Consider the following 22,784-nt stretch of genomic DNA (forward strand, 5'->3'; position numbering starts at 1 on the left):
AAGTATTTAACAAAATAAACATAGAACAAAACATAGGTAGTGTTACATTCTGTAGTCTGGCAGGGATCCATTCCTGTTCAAGTTTGACCTCACTCCTCATAGAAAATAAAGCCCCACTAAAATCTTTTAGTGGATGATAGGTTTTGATGTTTTATTGTATTTTATTTAGACTTCATTTCCACAGATTATATATACATGGTTGACAAAAGGCAGCCTAGAATACAGATAGGACAAGAGAATCAGTTGAACTTGGGTTCAGATCCAAGTTCTGACAAGTGCCGAATGTATTGATCTGGGTCATTCTCTTTACCTCTCAGTGCCCTGGGCAGCCGAGATTCTGAATTACAGAGAAGGTGTTGATGTGTGTGCAGGAGCAGAGGGAGTGTTCCCATTCCGGTAAACAGTGAAATCACAGGTCTTCTCCTTGGACCTCTCTAACCCTATCGAGCACAGCTACATTTTTTTTTTCTTGTTTTCAGTAGTTATCAATACTCAATAGCGTATTCTAGGCCCAGCAATACTGAACATTGCAATCTTCAGTATACATAGTCTGATATTAATGGTAGTTTTGCTTTATGAACCAGAAGGCTAAAATGTCAATGGAATAATGTTGCAGTTTCATCAGAAAATGCACATGGTGAAGCACTTTGGCATTTGTGCAAACAATGAACTGAAGTTAGCATTTATGATTACTGCACAAAAGGTATCAGATGTCAAAAAAAATTCAGGCTTTTAACACTTAATGAAATTTTCATTGTAGTGTTATAGGTTAGCATAATTGAAGTATGTCACTCATTTAAGTTTATGCACACACACGGAGGGATGCATATGTCAATGAAAATTTTCTACAAAGCATTAACTTTCTGACTTACAATAATTCAGTATTTTTAGGCAATAGTGGCTAACCATATTCTGTCAGTTTTTCCAGAAAAAAATTCTTTTTTCATGGACAGTGCCCCATCTTCTGTCTCAGTTTTTTCTTCTTGTAGTATACTCTTATAGGGAGCAGAATTGGGCTTCCCCTCACCTGCATCTCCACACCAACTTAGGATAAATGACCAAATCTGTGAGGTCCCTTCAGTATTCGTTTAACTTGTCCAGGGTAAAAGGTTGTTTGAGGAAAGGAAAACAGCAATCATGATCTTTAGGGAACTCCTTTTCATCATGTTCTGTCCAATAAGTAGAGATGAATATAATGTTTAAAATATATGAAAGGGTCCGTATTCCTGGATTTTATCCATTTCTAAATCATCTAAATAAAGAACAGAATTATAGCATCCGGCAATCTTTAAAAATAAGCCTTTTTAGGGGTGGCTAGGTGGTGCAGTGAGTAGAGTGCTGGCCCCGGAGTCAGGAGGACCTGAGTTCAGATCCGGCCTCAGACACTTAACACCCCCCCCCAAAAAAAAAAAAAAAAACCTAGCTGTGTGACCTTGGGCAAGTCACTTAACCCCAGTTGCCCTCCACAAAGCAAAAAAACAAAATCAGCCTTTTTATCACTATTAGTAGCAGGAATTTTAAAAAATTTACTTGAATCATACTGAATACTTACATTTTTTTTTTCCCCAAAGTGATCAGTCAGTTAGTATTTATTAAGTATCTACTTTGTACCAGGCACTGTGCTAAGCTGTGGGGACACAAAAAGAGGCAAACAACAGACGTGCAAACAAGCATATACAAAGCAAGAAGGGACAGAGTTAAAAAGGGCTTTGAAAGCCAGATAGAATGTTTTCTCTTTGTTCCTGGAGGCCATAGAAAGCCTCTGGAGTTTATTTGGGGGGTGGGGGAGGGGTAGTAACATGAGGATCAGACCTATGCTTTAGGACAATCACTGGGGTGGCCGAATGGAGGATATGCTGTAGTAGGAAGAGATATGAGGCAGGCAGACCCCCAGCAGCTATTACAATAGCCCTGGCACAAGCTGATGAGGGCACAGACCAGAGGGGTGGCAGTGTCAGAGAAGAGGAGGGGCTGTATTCAAGGGATGTTGTAAAGGTGGCATCAGCAGACATTGGCAACAGCTTGGATCAGGGGGAGAAGGGTGAGAGGCAAAGAGGGGTCCATATGGCACCAAAGTTTTGAACCTGGGGGACTGGGAGGATGGTCTGTCCCTCTTCAGTAACAGGGAAAATTGGAGGTGTGGTTGGTTTAGGAAAGATAATGAGTTCCATTTTGTACATATTGAGTTTAAGACATCTACTGTACATTTGGCTTGAGATGTCTAAAAAGCCATTGGAGATATGAGATTGGAGGTCAGCAGATAGATTTGAGAATCATCAGCATAATCATGGTAATTAAATCCATGGGAGCTAATGAACTCACCAAGTGAAGTAGTATGGAGGGAGAAGAGGGCCCAGGACAGAAGCCTGTAGGGTACCTCTTTTCAGAGGCGTGTTCTTGAAGACCCAGCAAGTGAGACAGAGGAGAGATCAGAAAAATTCTGCTACTACAGGAAGTTGGACAATCACTGATGTAGTCCTGCTCCTTGATTTTTCAGATTGGAAAAGTGAAGCTGAAGGCATGTAATGTGCTCAAGGTAAACAAGCCCTGTTAGTTGTAGCAACAAGTTTCAAAATCAGGTCTCTTGATTCCTGATCCAGTGTACATTCCATGAAAGCACGTAGCCTAAATGTGAAATGATTTTGTCCTTACACTAATAACAATAATATAAACTTAAATTTGCATTTCACTATTATTCTTTGTAGCATTTTTATATTCATAGGAATGATGAGTAACTTTAAAGAAATTCATTTCTAACCCAAACTTAGTTAAAATGTTTGTTTTGTTAAGTGGTTAATGCCAGTGTTTTCCTCCTCATCATGTACTTTTTTTTTTTTAACTTAAAAAATATTTGAGCAAACATTATGGAGTCAAGCTTTGATTATGTTTCAGTGAATGAATTATAATCATCAGCTTCTTCTCTGCCATGGTTCAGGAGATGCATATCATGAGCCCCTAACAGTTGGCCTGGGCATACATGAAGTTGGGTATCTGTCTCTCATTTCATTCTAAAGGCAAACATAAATGATTTTTTGATTCAGCCACCATTAACTCAAGTAATCAGGGTAGGTTATATTCTACACAGATGAATATTTGTCTTTATTCTATGAAGATGATGCCATTAATACTGATTCTGGCATTCTATCTCTGTGGGTAGATAGGATTGGAAAAAAAATTCAATGAGTTTTCCTTTCTGTACAGTACATCTCTGAAAATCATTATTTTTGGGCTGTAACTTCTGTGTACTGAACCCATCATTGGCAATTACTTTATAGACTTGTGGTTTTGAAGCAGTAATCTTGAGCATTTATAATGAATCCTTCCTTAGGATATTTCTCTAGTCTTCTTTGCTGTGATTACCCATGGGTAAATTCTCTTGAAAATATGTCCTATGTATCCAACTCAAGCATTTTATAGTGAATATTATTTTTTTTGTTTATAGTTTAGACATGGTCTGAGTCTTAAAATAATTTATAAATTACCTGGGGAGAGATGGTATACATAGAAGTTAAATAAAATCACAAGGCACTATATTAATATAGCCAAATGAGTATCACAGGCCATAAGTGCTGTGGGAGTTTAGAGGAGACAGACAGGCTAGAGTTGTCAGGGATGGTTCTATAGTGGCAATATTAACTTGATCTGGGCTCCCAAGGATGAAGAGGCCTGGGTAAGTCCCTCTCTTTCCCTTAAATTAGCCTTGCCCTTGGCCCCTGGAGCATCCTGAAGTGCTCCTTCCTTAGTGTTTAGATGATCAGAGTTTGCTTTGAAACTCAGGGTACAGGGACCTACTTTTGAGAGACTTTTGGTTACAAAGTAACCCTTGTGACCTTTGAGATAGGATTCCACCAAGTAGAAAAAATACAGTCAAGTCTTCAGGCTGATTGCAGGGCTTTATTACAGTCTCAAGGGAATATCTTTTTGGGTTGCCCTTGCATAAGATACAGTTGGGTGAGTCAAGTTCAGTAATGTTATTTGTGCCAGTTATATCTTTGGGGAGAAAGCCAGAGGCTAAGAAAAATGAGAGTTGAAGCTCCGAAGGTAATCAGAAGCATACATAGGGGACCTTGGAAGTGAGTAGGCAAAACAACAGCCAGTGTGGTGCTAACAGAACTTGGACCAGGATCCCTCAGACTCTGTCCTAAGATGCCATTGGGAAGGCACTCTGAATATCCATCAGGGCCTAGCCTAGAGGGGAGGAGAACTCAAGTGACACCCGTAAAGATCAGGAAGGTTCCACTTCTCCATCCAAAGGCACAGCAGCACTGTAGAACTTAAAACCAAAAAGATGAGCAAAATGGAGGACATTTTGAAAATTAAATACAAGCTCTGAAAGAAAGAATTAGAAGGAGAACAGAAAATGGTAGGCCTTATCTAAGTCATGGACTCCCTGGAAATTAAAATACATCAAACAGAAATTAATTACTCTACAAGATAGCAAGAAACATTAGAACAAAATCAAAAGATTGAAAAGCAAAATATGGGCTGGCTAGGTGGCGCAGTGAATCTCTGTCCCTGAAGTCAGGAGGACCTGAGTTCAAATCCAGCCCCAGATACTTGGCATGCTTACTAGCCGTGTGACCTTGGGCAAGTCACTTAACCCTGACTGCCCTGCCCTCTCCCCTCCAAAAAGCCAAAAAAAACCCCAAGAAAAGTAGAATATGTAACATTTCCTTCCAGAAGCAACTAACCTGGAAAACAAATCAAGGAGAAATACCTGGACACCCTCAATCACAATAAAAAATAAAATGTGTAGATACCATATTTCAAGAAATAATTAATAAAGACTATGCAAATCTATTACAGTGAGTACAAAAATAGAATCTACATATCACCTTCTGAAATAAATATTCCCAGGAATGTCAGAGCAAAATCCAGGCCCTCATGTCAAAGAAAAATTGCTACAATCATCCAGAGAAAGAGAGTTCAAGGACCAAGAAACCACAGTCAAGACCATATAAGATGTGGCAGCTAACCCCCAAATCTAATTTTGAAAGGAAAGAAAAAGAAAAAACTCTGGGAACAAATAAACATAATTTAGCAAAACAGATCCCCACATTGTCCATGTCCAAAAATGTATATCTCATTTCTCATCATGAGTCCCTTTCCTTTCTCTCAGGTGGTGGGTAGCATGCTTGGTTGGTCATTAATTGGAATTCTTAAGTCTCTCAAAGTTGCTTTTCTTTGCAATATTGTTATTATACTAACTATTCTGGTTCTGCTCACTTGACTATTTTAATTCATACAAAGCTTCCTGAAACCATCTCTTTTGTCATTTCTTAGGACACAGTAGTATCCCGTGATATTTCCATACTGTATTTTGTGTAATCATTCCCCCTTTGATGTACATCCCCTCTCTTACCAGTTCTTTGCTGCTGCAGAAAAGGCTGTTACCTGTATTTTTGTGTGGGTCCTTTTCCTCTTTGACCCCTTTGGAGAGTAGGACAGATAGCGGTAACGCTGGGTGAAAGCGTGTGCAGTTTTCTTGAGATCAGCTTCACCGTTATTGGAGCAGGACAAAGAAAGTTGAAAGTGCGTGTGCTCACATGCATGCAGAGTTTGGTCTAGAAACACCTCAGCAGGAAAAAAGGCAGGAACATGGTAAGGAGGTGCTCAAGAGAGAGGATGCTATTAGGAAGGCAATGTTCACAAGCACACAAATTCCTCATCCTTAAATGTTGCTTAAAAGCAAAACAACAACAGAAAATAAAGACCTGAAAACTAAGAGGTACCCATCAATTGGCAAGTGACTGAGTCAGTTGTGATGTAGAAATATCGTGGAATGTTTTCACCCAAGAAATGATGGAAGAAACAATGTCATGATCTTGAGAAGGATGAATTGATTCAGAGGGAAGTGAGTAGATCTCAAAGAAAACAATTTATGTGAGTACAACCTTGTAGAAAACAGCTTTTGAAAGACTTAAGAAGAGAGAATGGAGCTATGAGGCCACACAGCACCCGCTACCTGCAGTAGTAGCAGAGCTAGGTGTGTAGGGTTCGGTTTTTTTACAAAATAAAAATTTCCCCTTGGAACTTTAGTTTGGAAGAATCTGAGTAAAAGATTCTACACACACACACACACACACTCACACTCACACACATACACACATTCACACACACACACACACACACACACGGAATCTGATAAAAGCCATGACTCACCTCATCACCAGGAGGCTTATGATGAATCATGTTACCCACCTTCTGAGAGAGAGTGAAGATCAGTTTAAGGTACAAAAGGGGCCATTAAGTTTTGGACATGACCACTGTGTGGTTTTTTTTTGCTCGACTTTGATTATTGTCATGAAATGTTCCCTTCCTCCCTTTCGCTTTAATTGAGGGAGTCACTTAGCAATAAACATTAAAAAAAGGAGGGCCATCAAAATGTATATGTGGGATTTTTTAAATATATGGAAGAGAACAGAAGAAAATTCAGAAAGAATATAGACAAGCAGAACAGTTTTGAAAGTAATATAGAATTTATTATATACTTTTTTTTCAAAAAGGGAGAGTGGCACAAAGAGTCCCATTTTCATATACATTCTTTTTTATAAAAAATATTTTTCTGGGGTGGCTAGGTGGCACAGTGAATAGAGCACTGGCCCTGGACTCAGGAGGACCTGAGTTCAAATGCGACCTCAGACCCTTAACACTTACTAGCCGTGTGACCTTGGGCAAGTATCTTAACCCCAATTGCCCTGCCCTCTCCCCTCCAAAAAGCAAAAATTAAAAAAAATAAATTTTTCTGTTTATGTAAAAATTTTTTTGTTGACTTTAAGTTCAGAATAAAAAATGTTAAAGTTTATTTATTTTTTAAAAGAACATCTAAGACTGCTTTTCTCCCAACCCCTTCTTGATGTTCTTCCTATAACAGACTTTCTTAGAATCTGGAATTTTTCTCTCCTTTTCTAGGTAACCAGTTGCCAGATCCCCACCCCTTCAGGGGCAGTTCTTTTGATCTCTTTCCCTTCCATCTGCCACTAATAGACTGTCCCCATACCAATTTAAGTCAACATAGTGTAGTAGACAGAGCCAGGACTTTGGAGGTTGGTGAATCTGAATTGGAATCCTTCCTAATGCAGTTGCTTACTGTGTGACCCTGTACAAGTCATAGGATCATCTCTGCAATTCTTTTTCCTCATCAGTTAAATGGATCTATTGTTCATTAATGAAAAACTTAAAAAACTCAGGTTCCCTTTCATATGCTGTATGAGCACACATTCAGATCAGAACCACAGTGGACCATGCTTTATGTTGCCTGTAGAATGTGAGCTCTTTGAAGGTGGGATGGTTTGGTTTTTGTCTTTATACCTGTATTTTTGTGTTGTGTGGCCAACGGAAACTTTGGGTTATTTATTGGGCCTGGTGCCTGCTGTTCCATCAACATCAACAAACAAACCCACAACAAACAGTGAATACTGTTGGAGTCCTAGAGCCCCCCAAACTGCTCACATCTGTACTTGCAAACACAGTTGTCAACGATGTAGGAAAGCTTCAATCATTTCTCCAGCACAGGAATTCCACCTGCTGCTTGTTGCATCGCCAGTGTTTAGCAGATGGTTTAGAAGAGTTCTCATCTGAAAACTTCTTTTGGGAGCCTTTGTTATTTGGAGTTCCCTGACCAATGGGGCTGATTCCACAGTTTTGCTTTATTTCATCGATGCTAGGGAAATGGATAAGACAAGAGACTCAGATGTAAGAGCCAACCATACTTTTGTAGAGGAACTTTTCCAGGATTTTGTTGGACTTTCTGGGGAGGCCAGCTTGAGTTGTCCCTTCTAGCATCTGGATCTGCATTCCTTAACCCAGACTATACCGTAATCTAAAAAAATGCCTAGATTCTCCACTGCTCTATCTTCTGAAGCATTACCAAAGTGGCCTTTGGCAGCGTAGGCAAAGGGAAAGGGAAGGAAAGAGCCAGGATATAGGAATGAAGAGACAGAGGTAAGTTTTTTGTGCTTCTAGTAGTCAAAGTTTTGTCATATGGTAGCAATTTGCCATGCAGTGGCCCTATAACTCACGAGCCAGAGGCAGAGAAACTCTAGTCAGAGTGAGTCACGAGGGCCTTGGGTATTTGTTACTCTAGGGAAGATGGTTTGGGTAATGTGAAGGGGGCAGATGAAACAAGCAGTTTCAAGTAGTGCTGGCAGCCTCAGTTTAGGAGTAATCCATTTGGTGTGAGCTAAAGAGTTAAAAATGAATTGGGAAGAAGTGGGAGAAGTCAGCTCATCAGAAGGGAAGCACAGTGTTAAGAGCCTGAGTTTATTTTTATCACAGCCTTTTGGATATTTAAAAGAAAATGCCCTATAAAGGTTTCCAAGCATAAATTCCATGCCTGCAAATGCAATAGTAATATCCTTCTTCTGGCACTGAGGGCCAGGAGCCTAAAGGAATGCAAGGCCATGCACCTCCTGCCCTCCCCCTTTCTGAGCAAATGACAGAGCTCTGAGGGTAGGTAGTTCTGGCATGGTAATAGCCACTATTCACTTTATAACATACCTCAGTCATACTCTAATCAGCTTAGCATCTGAGATTTTCTCTTATCTCCTTCGCCCCAACTACTGGCTTCCTTAAATCCCAATTAAAATCCCATCTTTTACTGGAAACCTGCCCCAACCCCTTTTAATTCGGGCATCTTCTTTCTGTTAATTATTTCCTACTTATCCTATATATACACACACACACACACACACATATATATATATGTATATGTATAGCTTGATTTATATATATTGGATTGTATATTGTGTCTCCCCATTAGATTGTAAGCTTCCTGAGGGCAGGGACTGTCTTTTGCCTCTTTTTTATCCCTAGGACTTAATACATCTCATGGCACATAGTAGGTACTTAAATGTTTTATTGATTGATTATTACCTGGTAATTGCCATAATTCACTGCTTCATTTTGACAAAAACTTATATTATTGGGGTGGCCAGGTGGCTCAGCGAGTAAGAGCACCGGCTCCAGTGTCGGGATGACCTGGAGATCGAATCCTGGGTTCAGACACTCAGCACCACACCCAGAAATAACTGGCCGTGTAACCTTGAGCAAGTTACTTAACCCTGATTGCTTAAAAAAAAAAAAAAACTTATATTATTTGTGCTGTGTGGTACTTGTAATAGTAATTTGTGTGACTATTTTTAAATGCCAATGAAGTTTTTGATGAAAGGATCAGCATAAATGTCTCATTAATTCATGAACATACACACTGAATACAACAATATGTTGTGAACTCTAAGAAATTAATGGAAGATAGGTTAAAGAATTTAAGAATTTTTTCTTGGAAAAAAACATTTGGGAGGATAAGACTGAGATCTTCAAATATTTGAAAAATTGGGATTATATTTGTTTTGCTTTGGCCCAGAGGATAGAATAAGTCTTGAGCAGAAGCTATAGGTTGGCAGATGTTTGATTGCTATAAAGATGCTCTTGATGGTTAGAGCTATCCAAAAAGGTTGTCCCAGGGAAAATAAGGAAGTTCCACAGCACCCAAGGTCTTTATGGGGAGGCTAATGACTGCTTGTTAAGAGAGTCCTACAGATCTTTAAGATTTCATGATTCTGGTTAATTGGCTGATTTTTTTTCCTTGAAAATTTTGTATAAAACCACAGCAATTTCCTAACCTTTCCCAGTACTCCAGAGTCTAATTTTAAAATGAAAACCACTAATACCTTTTATCAGATGACATTCTAGGATGATTGCTAACCAGATCATTTTAGATGTAGTTTTTTCATGATTTCCCTTACAGTGAAAATTTACTATTGTGACCATTAGTGTGCTTTCTAAATTCACATTCTGATTTCCTGCTACTACTGTTCATTTTTCTTACATGAATTTTGGCTAACGGGGGATAATTTCTCTTCATTTTGTTGCTATTGGAAATCTAGAGGCATGTTATCTGTCTTCCATGTAGATGCTTCTGAACTGAAGGAGATAGAAAAGGGGAAGAAAAGAGAAGAAATTAAAGGGGATTAGGGAAAGAGGTGAGAATTGAGGAAGACATCTGAGAAAAAAATGATAGAATAGGGCATGAGAGCCTGGAGAGCACAGTGATAGAGCATTGGAGAGGGAAAAAAAGTTAAAGAAAAACCAAACCACCTTTGTAGCAGTTGTAATATTTATTTAAACTGACATAGAAATGTATATCTTTGGCAAAGACTTAGGATGAGTAACAGTTGGAAATAGCATGCGGTGATGTGGAGATTCTCCTAAAATATTTTCCATAAAATACAGAAACATAGGGTTTCTTTACAAGTTGATTTAATTTCATTTATCCATTGTATGTTTTTTTTAATAGGTTATTCTCAGTCTGTTTTTAAACAGCCATTTGCCGAATAAATTTATAATCTATACCTTTAAATATTTAGAAAAGTGAAACTAAAGGTTTTGAAGAAGTAATTTAAGAAAGGTGCATAGTTGTTTGAAAATTATACACAATGTTGTCTAAGTGATAGTTAATCTCATGTAGTTTTGCTTATGTGTAATGAGATCTGCAGCTGAGCTTTGGTCACTTTTTATGAAATTTGTCTATAAATCCTTTTTGTAAGTGACCCCCATGACCCCCACCCCCATTCTGTCTATGTTTTGTTCCTCTGCAGGTATCTGTTTTTTCTGTTACTAGTCTCTCTAGGTAAATTGTCCATGAGACCAGTGATTCCATCAGCAAATTATCCAGAAAATGCTCATGTGCACATCGTGACATACCATGCCACTACTCACCTGGCAGTCGTCTCTTGTGCCCAAGACAATTGTCTCATTCCCCTTGGCACCGTAGTTTTCTTCATCCCATCACCCTCCTCGAAATACATTTAGACATATTATTGATTTTTTTCCCCCACCTGTCGCACTCACCTTTCCCCCCCCCTTCCTCTTTGATTGGCAGTATCATCCAGATAAACAGAGCACAGATGTGCCAGCAGGAGCTGTGGAAGAGTGTGTGCAGAGGTTCATCGAAATTGATCAGGCATGGAAAATTCTAGGGAATGAAGAGACCAAAAAAGCGTATGACCTGCAGCGGCGCGGTAGGTCCCCATTGAGGCTCTGGCTAGCAGTGGCAGCTCTGTGAAGGAGCCATTGGGAAGTGGCATTTTACAGCGTTGCCGTTTTGGTACCCAATTATTCTTGCCTTCTTTCCTCCTCCATCATTGTTTTTTAATTACATTCTATTCTTAGTAGTGATTACTGTGTATATGTTGGGAAGCTAATAGAACTAACAGGAAATTGTCACTTGCAAAACTCTGGGAACTGGTTTTTAGAATGAATTATGAATTTTTAGCTAAACTATCCTAGTTTATATATTATTTTGATAATATTGTAAAAACCTTTTTCATTAAATTCTTCTAATTACTTGAATTGCATACTGTGCTATATTTTGATAACATTTTAGGTATATGTACTATATAATTAATGTCTAAAAGGAAGCACTGTATAGGATAATTTTATAAACACTTCATAATTATTTAAGCACTTTTTCATATGCTTCTGGTCTTATTTTAGGCTAGCTTTTCATAATTTATCCTTAGTGTAAACTGTTCTTGGTTCCAAGAAATATCGTGGAAAGCACATTAACTAGGCAGTTCCTGCATGCATTTTCTTTATGCATCTCAGAAAATAGCTCCTTAAAACAGCGACAGGCTGTTGTGAAAAAGAAAGGGTAGAAATGTAGGTCAGGTTTGTCACACATGGGCTGCCGTTACATGAAGTGATAGGCTGTCTTTCTGCTCTGGCCTCGGGATAGGAGTCCCTCAGCCTTCCATTAGAACCTTCAATATCCACCCTTCATGCTAATGGGGGGAGTTGATAATAGTTTACTGCCTGTGGGGAAAACACTCAGTCACACTCTGCAGTAACACACTCTGGCTCAGCATTGACGGGTAGCCACCAACACTTATGCAGTGTTCTGATAAAAGCCCACTGTCTCTCCAGCTCGTTATTGAATTCCCTTCCATTGTACATTGGCACACCATCAAACCTTGTCTTTCACGGCCATTTTTACTTCCCTACTGCTAAGGTTCCCAAGACTTGGTTTGGGAAACAAAGGCTCAGTCAGAGTATCACAGGATGAAGTTAATGTTGTACTCCAAACCCACAAGTATATTTTCAGCATGAGTTGCTTCATTAAATTTAAATATTCCTTCATTTGTAACCAACGTGTAAGTAAATTGTGTTAACACTGGATTTTGTACCTGTTTGTTGAATTGGCCTAACTAGCTTTCTGACCTTGGTCAAGGGACCAGACTTGGTCATTTTTCCTGTGACTTATTTTCCATTTTGCTAAAATGGAGTTGTCTAGATCATCTCAAAATGCCCTTTTTAGCTCTGAAATTCTGTGATTCTAATAAACTTATTTATTTTTGAGGCCTATTGAAAACTCAATTTACATCATTGCAAAGATTTTTACGTTAGCTTTAAGGAAGGCCTGAATGCTGGTTGTGTATTTATTGTGGTTGTATGTGGTCATCACCCTCCTTCTGCACCCTTCTAAAGCAGTAGTAGAAACATAAGGAGTGTTTCCATTTATATCTGTCCATTGAATGCCTGGCTACTGGTTCTTATAACTACAGTTCACATGATTTAATTACCAGGAAAAATGTTGTCCCAAACACACTGTAGACTGATAGGTGTATCTCGGTTCACAGACACCCCCAAAGTCTTGTGGATTCCCTTCTTCTCTCTAGAACTATGGAGGGTGGAGGGGGCCGGCATGCTTAAGAATCATTCATGTAAAACTGACCCCTAAGGACTGCAGGGTGTGTACTTCCCTTGTCACTCTGCCTTTTTGCCACTCTGGAGCATGTGTACTATTAACAGCAGATCAGTGAAATTGAGTCTGAAGAGACAGCACTTCCGAGATCCAAAATCAAGTCAGGATCTGACTCTGGCAAAGCTGTGGGTTAGACCAAGAGTGGGTTAGAAATGAGCAACAGGCTCCTGTGAATGAGGGTCAAGAGAGGAAGGAGACCAGGTGACTCAGGTCCTCTAGCTTTGTTTTGTTTTTCCGTCATTCTCAAGAGACCCCTGAAATATTAATTTATTTGGATTTGGTTGCTTTGGTTCAAAGGCTTAAATGGAGTTATTCCAGTACACCTTAATATAATAGATCCTATTAGATTGTTTTATATGTCTCACAGTTTTAAAATTTTTTTAAGACTATGACTAATTTCTGAAAAAATTTCTTGGCAAATCTAAAATAAAGAACTTTGCGTTTGGTTCAGATAAATGCTCCAAACCTTAAGGACTTGGAAGTTACACAGAAGTCAGCAAGGCTGCACATTGTTTCGTCTGTGAGTCTTGGAAGTTTTGGAGCACTGATCTCATAGATATTTTTACTGAACAAATACTTTTTTTGTATTTTACTTTTTTTTTAAATTTTAAATTTTACTTTTACAAAAAAAGTAGAATGAAGAGATTATAGTGAGGATCAGGGCTATATTTGTGATTTCAGTAGTTAGTCAGTAAACATTTATTTAGTGTCTCCTGTGTTTTAGGCACCAAGTTAAGTGCATAGGATACAAGAAAGGCAGTTCCTGACAATCTAATGGCGAAAAACAGCACACAAAAGCAAGAAGAGGTAGGGGAGGAAGTAGGTACTGATGAGATGTGACTACTGAGGCTTATTCCATCCTGCTGGATGATGAAATTTCCCAACGATGAGGTTACTGGGGCATGGTAGAGAAGCCATACAAGTCCCAAAGTAGAGCAGCGAAGTGGGCATTGAATAAGGAGATAGGTATCTATAACCCTCTCTATATTTTATTTTCTCTTTTTTTGGAGGGGGGAAGGCAGGACAATTGGGGTTAAGTGACTTACCCAAGGTCACACAGCTAGTAAGTGTTAAGTGTCTGAGGTTACATTTGAACTCAGGTCCTCCTGACTCCAGGGTCAATGCTCTATACACTGTGCCACCTAGCCGCCCCTAGCCCTTGCTTTAAATGGAGGCTTTGAAATCCAAGGCTCAGCCCAACAGTCAGAGGGGGCAGACAGTAGTGGTGAGGGGTGAGTACCAACGTTGAGTCTACCCTACAAGAAGATGAGCTGTTCTGATGATGAGTCCTGGAGCATGGTGGGAAAGTCAAAGCAGCCCCAAACTAAAGCAGCCTAACTAAAGGTAGGAAATGAAGAAGATATGTACTTTACACTTTATAGTGAGTATTAGTACAAAGAAGAGTTCTTAACATTCCCGAGTGATAACCTATTTCCAATCATAACATACATTTTCTGTCTAACAAGTTCTTGGTTATGGAGACACCTTTTACCAATGCAGATAGGCAAATCCTCTGTAATTAACAGTCAGAGGTTTAAAGCCATCACCAAGTATTATATGTAATGGGTATAAGCTAGAAGCATTTCCAATGAGATTGGGGGGAAACAAGGTTGTCCACTATCATCTCTCTTATTCAATCTGGTACTAGAAATGTTAGCTGTAGCAATTAGAGAAGAAAAAGAAATCAAAGGAATCAAATTAGGCAAAGAAGAGACCAAGCTATCACTCTTTGCAGATGATATGATATACTTAGAGAATCCTAGAGAATCAAGTAAAAAACTACTTGAGACAATAAATAAATTTGGCAAAGTTGCAGGATATAAAATTAATGCACATAAGTCCTTGGCATTCCTGTATATTTCTAATGAAATCCAACAGCAAGAGATAGAAAGAGAAATCCCATTTAAAGTTACTGTAGGGGCGGCTAGGTGGCTTAGTGAATAGAGCACTGGCACTGGAGTCAGGAGGACCTGAGTTCAAATCCGGCCTCAGACACTTAACACACGCATACACAAAAAACTAGCCATGTGACCTTGGGCAAGTCACTTAACCCCAATTGCCCTCCCCAAAGCAAAAATGAATAAATGAATGAATGAAAATAAAGTTACTGTAGACATCATAAAATATTTGAGAATCTACCTGCCAAAACAAACCACACTTTTCACACAAATAAAGTCAGATCTAATGAATTGGAAAAACATCAATTGCTTGTGATTGGGTTGAGCTAATATAATAAAAGTGACAATTTTACCTAAATCAAATTACATATTTAGTGCCATACAATCAGTCTACCAAAAAATTACTTTATAGAGCTACAAAAAATAGTAACAAAATTCATTTGGAAGAACAAAAGGTCCAGAATATCAAAGGAATTGATGAAAAGAAATGGTAGTGATGGTGGACCAGCCATACCAGATTTTAATCTGTATTATAAAGCAGCAGTCACCAAAACTCCTTGCTCCTGGCTGAGGAATAGAGGAGTGGATCAGTGGAATAGATTGGGTATGGGAGACTCAGCAGTCAATGACTATAGTCAATGACTATAATATATATACTAAATCTATAGTAATCAACTGTTTGATAAACCCCAAGACCCCAGTTTTGGGGATAAGAACTCACTATTTGACAAAAACTCCTGGGAAAACTGGAATATAGTATGGCAGAAACTGGGCAAAGAACATTATCTAACACCATACACCAGAATCAAGTCTAAATGGGTGCATGATCTAGGTATAAAGGCTGATACTGTAAGAAATCTGGGAAAGCAAGGAATAGTTTACCTGTCAGATTTATGGAGAGGGGAAGACTTTATGACCAAACAAGAATTAGAGACTGTTATGAAGTTTGATTACATTAAATTGAAAAGTATCTGTACAGCTCTTTCTCCTCTTCCTCCTCCTCCACCTCTTCCTTCTCCTCCTCTTCCTCACCATCATCACCATCATCTTCCTCCTCCTGCTCCTGCTCCTGCCACTGCTGCTTCTCCCTCTGTTCCCTTAGAGCGGACCATCCTGGTGCCTCTTTTGTGCAGCCATGGCTGAGGAGACACCTACCTGGTCTCACCATGGCTGACGAAAAGCCGAAGGAAGGAGTCAAGACTGAAAACAACGACCACATTAATTTGAAAGTGGCAGGGCGAGATGGTTCAGTGGTGCAATTTAAGATTAAGAGGCACATACCACTTAGTAAACTAATGAAAGCCTATTGTGAATGACAGGGTTTGTCCATGAGGCAGATCAGATTCCGATTTGATGGGCAACCAATCAATGAAACAGACACACCTGCACAGTTGGAAATGGAGGATGAAGGCACAATTGATGTACTCCAGCAGCAGACAGGAGGCACTTACTAAAAAGAGAATCTACAACTCTACTCCAGAACTGTGCTCCCAAGGAAAACAATCCATTCACAATTAGAAAACCAAGGTTTGGTCCATCCACGTCCTGACACTGCAGTAGTTTTCTCTCTTCTTTGATTCCCTTCCCCATTCCTTTATTATACATAAAGTAACTGGTGTATGTGCACAGGAAAAAAAAAAAGTATCTGTGCAAACAGAGTCAATGTAACCAAGATTAAGAGGAAAGTAGAAAATTGGGAAAGAATTTTTACAACCAATGTCTCTGATAAAGGACTCATTTCTAAAATATACAGTGAATCGAGTCAAATCTATAAGAATACAAGTCATTCCCCAGTTGATAAATGGTCAAAGGATATGAACAGGCAGTTTTCAGAGGAAGAAATTAAAGATATCTATAAGCATATGAAAAAATGCTCTAAATCACTATTGATTAGAGAAATGCAAATCAAAACAACTCTGAGGTATCACTTCTCACCAGTCAGATTGGCTAAGATGACAGAACAGGAAAATGACTAATGCTGGAGAGGATGTGGGAAAATTAGAACATTAATGCATTGTTGGTGGAGTTGTGAACTGATCCAACCATTCTAGAGAGCAATCTGGAACTATGCCTAAAGGGCTATAAACAATTTCATACCCTTTGACCCAGCAATACCACTTCTAGGGTTGTATCCCAAAGAGATTATAGAAGTGGGAGGAAGACCCATATGTACAAAAATATTTATAGTAGCTCTTTTTGTGTTGGCAAAGAATTGAAAATTAAGGGGATGCCCATCAATTGGGGAATGGCTAAACAAGTTATGGTATATGAATATAACGGAATACTATTGCTCCATAAGAAACAAAGAGCAGATGGACTTCATATTTACCTGGAGAGGCTTATACAAACTGATGCTGAGTGAGAAGAGCAGAACCAGTAGAAATTTGTACACAATTACAGATACAACATACGTTTGACAACCAACTTTGATGGACCAGATTCTTTTCAGCAATGCAGGGCTATAAGTCAACTCCACAAGACTCATGATGGGGAGAGATGTCCACATTCAGAGAAAGAACTATCTGCTCTCTTTCTTTTTCTTGTTTGGTTTTGTTTCCTCTTTCCCATTGTTCATTCCATCTGTTACAGTCTTCCTTTATAACCTTACTAACGTGAAAGTATTTGCATGCTGCCATGGGGGAGTGGAGGAGGGAAGGGGAGAAAATATGAAACTCAAGGGATTGTGGAACTGAATGTTGTAAACTAAAAGTAGGTAAACAAATTAATAAAGACAAAAAAGTCAGAGAGCTGAGTGGGGACATTTAGAGGTTAAGTGATTTGTACATCATTATACAGGTAGTATGTGTTAGAAGCAAGACTTACACCCCGGCCAAGGCAACAGACTTTTATTATTTTGTGCCATCTATGTGCATCCAGAGATGCAAAGAAAGGACACCAGCAGCTGGGGAAATTAAGAAAGGGGTGAGAACCTGTGGAAAGTTTGGCAAGATATCTATCTAAGCAGAGTCATCCCAACAGCATTTGAGGATGAAAATGGAAAAAGGCCTACAAAAAAGGAAAAATGGAGGGAAAAGTCTCCAAAGATTATTACTGTGATCTATTTTCTCCATCAAGGAATGTGGAATCTGACACTACAGCCTCTCTGATGAAACAGAAAGGGGAACAAAAATGGGAAAAAAATAGCCAGATTGGATCAAGTACATGTGGAAGAAATAGGTATTGGAGGTGATAAAACTGTGATGGCACCAATTTGCAAGATATTTTCTTTTAGAGGTGAAAAAACCCCTCAGATTTAGTGTATGTGTGTGTTTTTTAAGATAATGAACATGAAATTCAACACCTATTGATCTATATGGCTACTTCCCCATCCATTCTATAAAAAGAAAAGAGAACAGAAAGGAATATTTACATATTGCCTTCTACATGCCAGACACTGTGCTAAGAACTTTTTAAAACATTTCATGCTCACAACAGTCCAGATTGGTACTGTTATTGTCCCATTTTGTAGGTGAGGAAACTGAGGCAGACGGGTTAAGTGACTTGCCCAAGATCACACAGCCAGTAAATAAGTCTCTGGGGTCTGATTTGAACTCAGATCTTACTTCTGTCCACTGTGCCATCTAGCTTCCTTCAAACGTTTTATGAGTTCAGTTGTTTGTGACCCCATTTGGGGTTTTCTTGGCAGAGATTTTGGAGCAGTTTGTCATTTCCTTTGCCAGCTCATTTTACAGATGAAGAACTGAGGCAGACCAGGCTAAGTGAGTTGGCCAGGGTCACACAGCTAGTAAGTGTCTAAGACCAGATTTGAACTCCTGACTCCGGGCTCAGCATTCTAGCCACCGTACCACCTAACTGCCTCCATCTATAAATAAATCCATCTAAATGAAAATATTATTAAGGAACAAGCAAGACTTTCACAAATGATATTCAACAGTGTACTATATCTTTACCATCTTGCTCCAGACTGAAAGATGTAGAGTGTAGATTATGAAAAAGCATTTGTTCAGTAGAACAAAATACCACTTAATAGGATCATTCTCAATAAGATGTCTCCTATCCATGTATCAAGATCATTCAAAATTTCTTACATTGGAGACTTGACTCATTGACGAATGAGAGTATCAAATGGGTCCTAAAAGAGGAGTTGTAATCTTACCAAAAGCACTTGACCTGAGATCTAGCATAGGGTACCTATCAGAGGGCTTTTCTGTGGATGGTGAGGCCTTTCAGATGCTCTTCTTTGCAAATTACATATTGTTGACTGCATCAGAGCTGAAGAAATTGCAGAACCTCCAGTAAGAAAAAAGTAACCAGAGGTGGGGGGCGGAGCCAAGATGGTGGAGTAGAAGCACAACCTTCCCGCAGCTCCGGCTTCCACCCTCCCCAATCCATGTTAAAAGGGTACTCTAAACAAACTTTGTTGCTGCAGAACCCACAAAATGACACAGAGAAGCTAACCTCCTGCTGAGGACAGCCTGGCAGGTCAGCAGGAATCCAGCGCAGCACTCTGGGAGCGGAGCCCAGACCCATGCCAAAGCTTTAGCCCCAGGGTGGGCCTGACCAGCCGCTGGCCAGAGGGACTCCAGATCGGCAGCAGCTGTGGCCATTTCCAGATTTATCAACACATAGACACAAAGGACAAAGTGAGAGGTCAGTACAGGCTGGACTTTGGGACCAGTAAGTGGGAGTGCGTGGCTTTTACCCCAGGGCTGCTGAGAGGCCAGCACAGCCAGTGGCGGCTTCAGCTCTTGGCCTGCAGAGTGTAGGGAGACCAAGCACCAGTCTGAGGGGTAATCGCTCTTGCTTTAACCTGCTTGGATCTGGATTGCAGTCTAGGGTGGAGGTTCTGGGGTGTGTGTCCAGTTTGCCAGAGCATGTGGAAACCTCAGAGAGGGCACCCATCTAACACCTCTCTGACAGCTGAGAAAACCCCAGCATTTGGGACGAAAGCTCCCCTGTCTGGTGGCAGAGTCCTACTGTGGCAAAAAGCCCAAAAGTCAAGTAATTGAGTAGCAAAATGAGCAGGCAAAGGAAACAAAGCAGACAGAAGATTCCAACAATGCACTCCTATTTTGGGGACAAAAAGGAGCAAAGTATGGAACAGGAGGAAAGCAGTGAAGTCAGAACTCATGCACCAAAAGCTTCAAAGGAAAATACAAGCTGGTTACAGGCCATAGAGGACCTTAAGAAAGATTTTGAAAACCAAATAAGAGAAGTGGAGGAAAAATTGGGAAGAGAAATGAGAACAATGCAAGAAAATTATGAAATGAGAGTCAACAGCCTGACTGAGGAAAATAATACCTTAAAAAACAGACTGACTCAAATGGCAAAGGAGGCCCAAAAAGGCAATGAGGAGAAGAATGCCTTAAAAAGCCGAATTTGCCAGATGGAAAAAGAATCTCAAAAGCTCAATGAGCAGAATCATTGCTTCAGAATTAGATTGGAGCAAATGGAAGCTAATGACTTTGTGAGAAATCAAGATGCTGTTAAACAGATCCAAACAAATGAAAGAATAGAAGGCAATGTGAAATATCTCATGGGAAAAACCACTGACCTGGAAAATAGATCCAGGAGAGATAATTTAAAAATTACTGGACTGCCTGAAAGCCATGACCAAAGCAAGAACCTAGAAATCATCCTCCAGGAAGTTCTCAAAGAAAACTGCCCTGATGTTTTAATACCAGAGGGCAAAATAGAGGGTGAAAGAATCCACCGATCACCTCCTGAAAAAGATCCCAAAAGGAAAACTCCTAGGAATAGTATAGCCAGGTTCTGGAATTCCAAGGCTAAGGAGAGAATATTACAAGCAGCCAGGAGGAAACAATTTGAATATTGTGGAAACACAATCAGGATAACACAGGATCTGGCAGCTTCTACACTGAGGGACTGAAGGGCTTGGAATATGATATTCCGGAGGGCAAAGGAGCTGAGATTAAAACCAAGAGTCACCTACCCAGCAAAACTGAGTATCATGTTTCAGGGGAAAATATAGTCATTCAGTGCAATAGAGGACTTTCAAGCATTCTTGCTGAAAAAACCAGAGTTGAACAGAAAATTTGACATTCAGATACAAGAAGCAAGAGAAGGTAAACAGGGAAAAGCAATCATAAGGAACTTATCAAAGTTGAACTATTAACATTCCTACATGGAAAAACAATAATTGTAACTTATGAAACTTTTCTCAGTAGTTGAAGGGATTAGAAATATATATATTTGTCTATATATGAGGGTATATGGGCATATGAATACATATGTGAATGTGTGTATATATGTTTACAGGTATACATAGAGGGCACAGGACCAATTTAACAGGAAGGAATGATACTTAAAAGGTGAAATTAAGAGGTGAGAGGAATATAATGAGAGGAGATGGGGAGAGACAGATTGGGGTAAACTATCTCATACAGAAGAGGCAAGGGAAAATGGTTACAATGGAGGGGAAGAATAGGAAGGCAAAAGGGAATGGGTCAACCTTATTCCCATTGAATTTGGCTGGAGGAGGGAGTGAAATACACACTAAATAGGGTATCTCACCCTCCAGGAGAATAGTGGGGGAAGGGGATGAGAGGGAGGATGATAGAAGGGAGGGTAGGCTGGGGGGGAGGAAAGTTGGAAGCACTCACTTTTGAAAATAGACGGGATCAAAGTAGAGAATAGAACAAGTGGGAGGTGGGATAGGAGGGAGGGAAATATAGTCAGTCTTTTACAATATATCTACTATGTTATTGTTCTGCATTGGCCACACATGTACAACCTATACTGAACTGCATATCTTCCCAGTAAGGGTGGGTGACAAGGAAGGAAGGGAATAAATCTGGAATTGAAAGTTTTAAAATCAAATATTCAAATATATGTATATGTATATATATATATATATATATATATATGTGTGTGTGTGTGTGTGTGTGCGTGTGTGTGTATGTATGTGCTTATATATATACATACTATTATTAATACCATCTTACATGTAATTGGGAAATAAGATATACAGGCACTGAGACATAGAGATCCACTGGAAAAGTCGAAAGGGGTATGGGAGAAAATATGGGAGAGAGCAGATTAGAGGAGGGAATATCCTGTGGGACTGCTATTTTGGGGCAGTGGGTATGGGAAAAATGGGGAGAAAATTTGTAACTCAAAATCTGGCGGAAACGAATGATGTAAATCAGAAGTTAATAAAGCATTAATTTAAAAAAAACAGTAACCATTCATTGGAGTTTGGCTTGTCCTTCCACACAAGAAAAACCAAAGGGCTGAAGCATATATATTGCCCATATTCCAAAATGCAATTGAATGGACATCATGGAGCTTGCTGCAGAGAACTTATCTCTGGACCAAACAATACAGATGGACAGTGAACGGGGTCCATAATTTAAAAACAAAAAAGAGCTCTTGAATTGCTTTTGGACACTACAGAGCACTTTTACTGAACCCAGACTTCCCACAACAGCAATGGCCAAAAAAATCTTTACATTACAAGTATATTACTGATGTTTCTTTTTATCAGCAAATGTAATACCACTGTCTCCAGAAAACTGACAGTGAGGATCATACACAGAGAGGTCAGTAGAAAAGTGGATGTAAGTAGACCTCAACATATAACCAGTGAGACACTGAAGAAAAACATGAGTAAAGGATGTCATCAGAGATTTTTATGACAGACTTTGAAGACAACCTGGTCACATGGTAAGGACAGGGATGACATGTGGACAGCGTCAGGACGTGGGGACAAATTGAGGAAAGTCTCCAGGTGTGTACACACTCCTTGCCTCCAACCACAGGGGTAAACTTTTTGGAGAATGTGAAAGAAAGTCAAACAGGATGAGCAGACTTGAGTGGGTTATGATAGCCACCTTGCAGGGAACTCGCCAATTGAAATCCCAGATCCATTTGTGTATTCACTATAAGGAAAAAGTGCAGTTTTAAAATTAGTGTCATAGAAGTCTTTTTTTAAAGACATGATTTTTATTGAACATTTGTAAAACTCACTTTTATATTATTACAAATACTTTACAATAAAAAAAAATCAGCTTTTAAAAAAAAAGATGTTTTCCTAGATTTATCATTGTACAGTTTAAGCAGAAGAATGTGCTATCTAAACATGAAGGTCATTTCCCAGGTATCAAGGCAGAATACCTATGGACTCACTTCATCACAATACA

General features: G+C 39.4%; 1 protein-coding gene and 1 pseudogene across 1 annotated transcript in view; both read left to right on the plus strand.

The window, feature by feature from the left end:
- Positions 1 to 22,784, plus strand: part of DNAJC24 (DnaJ heat shock protein family (Hsp40) member C24) — an 81,782-nt gene that overhangs the window by 44,994 nt on the left and 14,004 nt on the right. The window contains exon 3 of the mRNA XM_069091363.1: positions 10,883 to 11,021. Coding sequence (XP_068947464.1) covers positions 10,883 to 11,021 — 139 coding nt within the window. The remainder of the gene's footprint in view (positions 1 to 10,882; positions 11,022 to 22,784) is intronic.
- On the plus strand, positions 14,910 to 19,806 carry LOC138163416 (small ubiquitin-related modifier 2 pseudogene; annotated as a pseudogene).

This window comes from Petaurus breviceps, unplaced genomic scaffold (genome assembly GCF_028583685.1).
Source record: "Petaurus breviceps papuanus isolate PSGF00001 unplaced genomic scaffold, PetGlider_PUasm1.0 188, whole genome shotgun sequence".
In the NCBI taxonomy this organism is placed as follows: domain Eukaryota; kingdom Metazoa; phylum Chordata; class Mammalia; order Diprotodontia; family Petauridae; genus Petaurus; species Petaurus breviceps.